The sequence below is a fragment of the Prosopis cineraria genome, unplaced genomic scaffold (genome assembly GCF_029017545.1).
Source record: "Prosopis cineraria cultivar Desert tree isolate PC_DT_omini unplaced genomic scaffold, ASM2901754v1 PC809, whole genome shotgun sequence".
NCBI lineage: Eukaryota > Viridiplantae > Streptophyta > Magnoliopsida > Fabales > Fabaceae > Prosopis > Prosopis cineraria.
This window is the reverse complement of record NW_026556134.1, coordinates 5,125-11,739: the sequence shown is the minus strand read 5'-3', so window position 1 is coordinate 11,739 and position 6,615 is coordinate 5,125. Positions and strand designations below refer to the sequence as shown.

General features: G+C 36.8%; 1 protein-coding gene across 1 annotated transcript; it reads left to right on the top strand.

Moving 5' to 3' along the window:
• The first annotated feature begins 619 nt into the window (after positions 1-619).
• On the top strand, positions 620-5,880 carry LOC129298437 (uncharacterized). Its single transcript, XM_054936848.1, has 4 exons — positions 620-1,963; positions 2,266-3,597; positions 4,856-4,970; positions 5,374-5,880. The coding sequence occupies exons 1-4, from the start codon at positions 1,313-1,315 to the stop codon at positions 5,610-5,612; spliced, it is 2,337 nt and encodes a 778-aa protein (XP_054792823.1). The 5' UTR covers positions 620-1,312; the 3' UTR covers positions 5,613-5,880.
• The last annotated feature ends 735 nt before the right edge of the window (positions 5,881-6,615 follow it).

The following is a 6,615-nucleotide window of genomic DNA, read 5'->3' as shown; positions in this document are numbered from 1 at the left end:
TCTTGATTTATGTTTTAAAAAAATAGTCTATTATTTAATTATTTAAAATTTTATAATATTTTTATGTATCTCATATTTTAAAATATTACTCCTTTTATTAAAAAATGTAAGACATTTTTAATAGAATCTCATCTCCAATAAAATATTTATCTATTTTCAAACTAACTCTATCTTTTCATATTTATCTTTATTAAATACCCTACAATAAATATAAAGTTATTATTAATAGAAATACTTTTAGAAAAGAGGCAATGATTATACTTCGAAAGATTAAAAATGCCTTACATTTTTAAACATCTAACTTCTTAAAAAATGTCTTATATTTTTGAACGGAGTGAGTACCTCTCATCCATCGTGTATGATTATTTACAAAAATTACTTTGGTAACTCCTTAAAATAATCATATATTTATTTTTTATAATTTTAATTATTTTAAAAAATTTAAAACAAATATCATAAAAATTCATGAAATAATTTTTTTAAAAAATATTTTTTTCATAAAAAAAATGAAATAAACCGGCACATAATACAAATTTGTAGGCGCTGACGTCCATCTCCATCTTAATGAAGGTTAATGTCCCATAACCCCTAGTTCCAGTCTTACGTGTCTCAATTCTAAAAATATCCTCGGCCTCCATTTCTCTCTCTATATCTCTCCTGCGTTTTAGACCTGAAGTGCATGACGCTTTGCGCAGCCCTCGAACTGTCTGGGTGTTTAATCAATCTCGTCCGTTCATTATTGTATCCAACGGATCAGACTAGTCGGTGTGTGGTTACCCCCATCTTCCTCAGTGGTTTTAATCATAAACCCTAGCCGATACTCTTCCACGCTCTCTTTCTTTGCGGCTACAACTCCTTCGATCCTCTATTCTCTCTCCTCGTCCCAAGTAGATCTCACTATGAGATTCGGTTCTTATTTCGATTCCCAACCTATCTTACTGATTTTCGTCTATTTTATTGGAACTTTATAATTTGTATCAGACTCGATCCCTGTCTTCCTTTCTCGGGGAAGATCCTGATTTTCGCTGCCATGTCGTTTCTTCTCTTTGTTACTGTATTTTAACTCACCCTGCGCTTAGCTCATACAATTTCTGTGTTCGGGTCAAGGGTCGCTCCGATTATGCTGGAATAATCCGACTGTCGGTTGAATTTTCTTTGTTTTCAGTGTGTATGACACAATTAGGCGCTGGGGAATCCGCTGGGTTCGATTTTGTTCTGTGGACTTAAGTGTGAGTCAACTCAGCTTCGACTCGGTGACTATCGTCTAGATAAGATCGAGTCTCGGGTTGTATCTTTTGGAAACCGTACGGCAATGCCGGCGGTTGGGATGAGACGAACCACGAGGGTGTTTGGAGTCGTGAAGGGAGCTGACTCCGCCAGGGTCTTGAGGTCGGGGAGGCGCCTTTGGCCGGAATCTTATGATGGGAAGATCAGGAGGGGTAACGATGCGGATGAGTGGTTGAAGCCGGTAAAGACTCCTGGGAAAGGCGACGCTTGGGCTCGTGGCTTTGTTAAAACAAAGCAAGAAGTCGCAGTTATAGGAAAACATGCAGATTCTGGTACGAAGAAGACGAAGCCAGTGAAAGAAGGCAGATCTTCACGCGGCGGAAATGGCCCCAATAAAATGTGTCGTCTTGTATATAGTAGAAAAAGAAAGACACCGGTCGCTGAAAGTTCAGACTTTTCAGTTGATGTAGGGGCCAAACGAAGTCTGGAAGATGACAGGAGGTGGGGCTTGTATTTTTCTCGTCGGCAACGAAGGAAACTCATTGAAGATAATCAAGGTGTGCTTTCTGTTGTTGTGAGGCCCTCTTATGGCAACAGCCATTGGCTTTCGTCTTTCTTGGCTTTGGTGTTGAGTTACATTCGGCGGGTTGGGTTGACATTTAAGGATCTTTCGGCCTTTATTCTAGTTGAGCCCTTTTGTGGTGCCTATGCTTCCCGGGGTATACAATTTCTACAGGTAATGACCCCCCTGAGCTTTGCTTGGGGATCCGCTTTATGTTACTCCTGTACTCGTGCAATTTCATCGGCCAATTTTTTTTTTTTTTTTGCTATTTTGCAAATGTGATGCTTTGGTTAAGCCAAATTCGCCTTCTATTTTATACTTGAATGAATGGACGGAACACATTATAAAACTAAAGTGTCGGATTGACGTTTTACTTAGTTATTTATTGTACTGTGGGTTGTACTTTATCTTTCCTTTTGCTCGATTAACATTCCTTCGATACTTTCTTGTATAACTTTTGTTTTTCTCTGCTTCAGGGACCGCCTACTACGAAAATTGGAATTTGCAAATTTTTTGGGATCACAGGATTGGACCCATTGTTCAGTGTGGATTTCTCTGCCGTCCCTCTTTCTTTCTTGCACTTGCATTCTGCAATGCTTTCGAGATCTTTTTTTAGGTCATTTTTACTTGTAAATAATTTAATTTGTGTGCATAGTGACGATGAGGTGGATAGTGACAACCAAGAACTTGAGATTGAAGAGCCGAATTCATGCCATTCTGTCGAGACAGAACCTTCTGGGAGTGTATCCATCACTCCTGATGTCATTGAAATCAAGGACAGTTCATCGTTACAAGCACCTGTTAGGGGTTCCAGGATAGCTGGCAGAAATGGACAATACAGAAGTATTCTAAATTCTAGAGGAATTCAGAGGAGGAGAAGTTCACTTAGGAAAAGGAAAGCTCGAAATCCTTCATTGTTGGGTGTGCAGAAAACCCATGCAGCGTTGGCTTCTGATTTAGGGGATGGCAGGAAAAACAGCACTCCTTTGACTGGTGTAGCTTCAAGGAAGAAGCTAAGAAGTTTGGTTCACAGTTATTCCCCTGGAAGCTTTAAAGAAATGAGTTCTTCCTTGGTTGATTCAATTGAAGACCTGGATTCATCTCTCTGTTCTGCAAATCTATTAATCACGGAGTCAGACAAATGTTATAGGGTAGAGGGAGTAATAATTACTCTTGAAATGTCAGCTTCAAAAGACTGGCATATCACAGTGAAGAAAGATGGTTTAACAAGATGCACTCTCAGGGCAGAAAAAGTTATGAGACCCAATTCTTCCAATCGGTTCACCCATGTGACAATGTTTCCATTGGACAATGGTTGGAAGTTAGAGTTTGATAGGCGACAGGACTGGATTCTTTTTAAAAATCTTTATAAAGAGTGTTCTGATCGCAATATTTTAGCTCCTGTTGTCAAATTCATTCCTGTACCAGGTGTGTGTGAAGTCCCTGGTTATGCAGATAGTAAGAGTGTTCCCTTTCACAGACCAGATAGCTATATTTTAATGAGTGGTGATGAGTTATCTAGAGCTTTGGCCAAGACGACAGCAATATATGACCTGGACTCTGAAGATGAGGAATGGCTAAAAAAGCTCAATTATGAGTCTCAAGAGCGTGTTTCAGAGGATAATTTTGAGCTAATTATTGATGCTTTGGAGAAGGCATATTATTGTAATCCTGATGATTTTTCTGACGAGAAATTGCCTGCCAATCTTTGTCAAGATCTGGGAAGCAATGGAATTGTGGAAGCTGTATATGGCTATTGGATGAAAAAACGGAAGCTAAAACGTTCATTGCTGCTTAGGGTTTTCCAGGTAAAATTGCCTCGTGTTTCAGATAATGCATTCCATCCAGAGAGTGTATTTGTGATAGTTTTATGGTGTCTGTTACTTTGTAGATGTTATTGTTGCCATCTCATTTTGTCAGTAGAGGTGGGAAAAATTCAGGCCTGTGTGAAATGCGGTTTAACATTTCTATTTTAGTATCAGTATAGAAAATTTCCTTGCATGTGCAAGTATTATTGTATATGTGATATACATCTTTGAGCCCGCGTATCTGAACTGTGATCCAAGGTTGTAGGTTAATATGTTTCTTCTCTCTTTCTCGGTTGAAGGCATTGACGTATACTTTTTTCTCCCTGGTGTGGATGATATTACTTTAGCCAATGCAACTTTTCTATGAAAATTTGTACAACGCATTTTGTATGATGTTCTTGAAACCTGTTCTACTGCTGGGGTTTTGGGGGGGGGGGACTCGAGCCATAGATTTTGGTCATGTGAAAACAGTGCACTTTAGGATAACCAAAGTATCATAATCTAAAAGAGTTGATGGGCAAGGATAAGAAGAGGGGAAAATGTTGTGAGAATTACAACTTAGGAAAGTATGACAAAATGAAGGACAATTCCTTTGGGGTAAAATACACCTTATGTGCGGTTTGATCCTTAATCATTTTGCTCTCTATAGTGTTATTCAACCCTCTTGTAGTTTGTTTTGCTGTGAAGGTGGTATCTTGTATTTAAGCATTGAGAGTGATAATGACCTCAATGTCAAAATTGAAAAAAAAAAAAAAAATATTTGTCGAGAGTTTTTCACTGCATCTAAAGCGTTCAAAAGCTAGTACTAAGTGAAACATATTTTCAGCTATGAAACTATTAAATGATGTACAACTCGTGTTTTTCCCGATTAAAGTTAAGGTGGAAATACCACAACTGGTTTAGTGGTGATGGTATAAGAGGGTTGAAGTTTGAACAGAACAAAACCTCAAGAACAGTACCTGATTTATGAATCTTTTTGTGCTCATTTTGAGGCAACTGAATTTATGGTGATTTACATTTTGGGAGTACTGTACTTTTGGAAATTGGTTGGTGCTTGTGCTGCCCCAATAAATCAATAACTATGCTATTTGGGAAGCGTAAGCATGTGAAATGGTACTACAGGAGTAGTATTTCGCTTCACTTGCTCTTTCATCTTTTACTTGTTAATTGTACTTCAATTTTGGAACCAAATTGTGAACGGTGTTTTAAACTGCACTACAACTTCATAAGATTGGCTTGGATGTTTTCTTACGGACAGGGTCATCAATCAAAGAAAGCTCCACTTATACCAAAGCCTTTGCTAAGGAAGAGAAGGTCCTTCAAGAGACAGCCAAGTCAATTTGGTAGAGGCAAGCAACCAAGTGTATTGCAAGGTACTTAATTTGTTTCTACTTCTAGCTATAAGATTGATTGAGGATTGTTTCTATCAGTGGGTGAATTAATGTTGAATTATCAGCAATTCATTGGATGTGCTGTTACAGTATGGTTGGTTTTGAATTTTCATAGCGGTAATTTGTGTCAATGCTGAGATGCTAAACATTTTGTTGTTGTTGTCTTGACCCAACTTTTAACCTTTACCCCTGCAGTGGCTGTTTGATTGCATATCTTGTTTGCTTGGCCCTTTGAGCCTGGCACGCATATATTATTTGGTTTAGGATATGATCTTGTTTTCATATTGTGGTTTCATCTGATGATCACTTTTAAATTGCGGGCATCTGTCTGCATATTTGTTATAACCTGTTTATCATCATCTCTAATCTCTATATCCATTTACAGCAATTGCGGCTGAACAAGTTGCTTTGGAAGAAAAGAACGCGATGATGCTTAGGGTTGAAGAGGCTAAAGCTTCTGCAGACAAATCCATGGAATTAGCAATACTGAAACGCAAAAGAGCTCAGGTTCTCATGGAGAATGCTGATTTAGCCACTTACAAGGCCACAATGTTAATTAGAATAGCCGAAGCAGCCCAAGTTGCAGAATCAACAGATGTCTCGGCCGGTTTCTTTCTTGATTGATGGTAGAGGAATTGCTGAAGCTAATTATAACAGTATTTTTATTACAGGAAATGTACACAGCAGATCTGTTGGTGCTGTGTTTTTTTTTTTTTTAATTTAAGTGTAATTTTGTATAGATTTTTATTGTATGTACATTCTGTATGAAGATATTGACCTCCCGGATCTTCTGTACAATTAGACTAGATTACATCTAATTAGATTTAAAGGAAGAATTTAAGAAAATGAAAAAAAAAAAAAAGAAGTTACACAGGATTTTCAAACTTGTGTCTCTGACTGATCATCGTGTTTTTTTTTTTTTTTAACTCTGATTCTCTTGTTGATCCACTGATTAAAGGGTTTAAATTTCTAGGGTCTGGCCGTTCAATTGGCAAAGAAGACCGTAGTTGTCATGCCTGGTTTTTGTTTTTATTACATTCATGCTTGGTTTTTGATTTTATGCCTCGGAGACCTTGTTTGGTTGTTCCAAATGGCTGTAAATTTATTTGGGTTGGGTTTAATTCGGTCTGGATTTATTCAAGTCAAATTCAAAGTATCCTATTTTTTTAAAAAAACTCATATGGTCAAATTTGGTTATAATTTTTTTCGATCGGGTTTAAGCTCGCTTGTTGGACTTGGTTAAAATTACTGACTATATATGCATATAGAGTTGAAAATTTTAGTAATTAAGTTTATTCGAATCGAGCTTAAAGTATTTTACATTTTTAAAATAGTTCATATGGTCAAGTCCAACTTTAATTTTTTTCTAGTTGGTCTCGTCTGGCTTGACATAAATTATCGACTCTGTATCAAAATAAGGTACTTTATTAGCTTATATTTGAAAAATAATGTACTTTCTCTATTTAAAAGTGTAAGGTATTTTTTGAGGAGGTGAATGTTCAAAAATGTAAGGTATTTTTAATTTTTTGAGATGTAATCATTACTTTTTTTTAAAAGTGTCCATATTGATAATGACTTTATATTTATTATAAGGTATTTAATAGAAATAAATATGAAAAGATAGGGT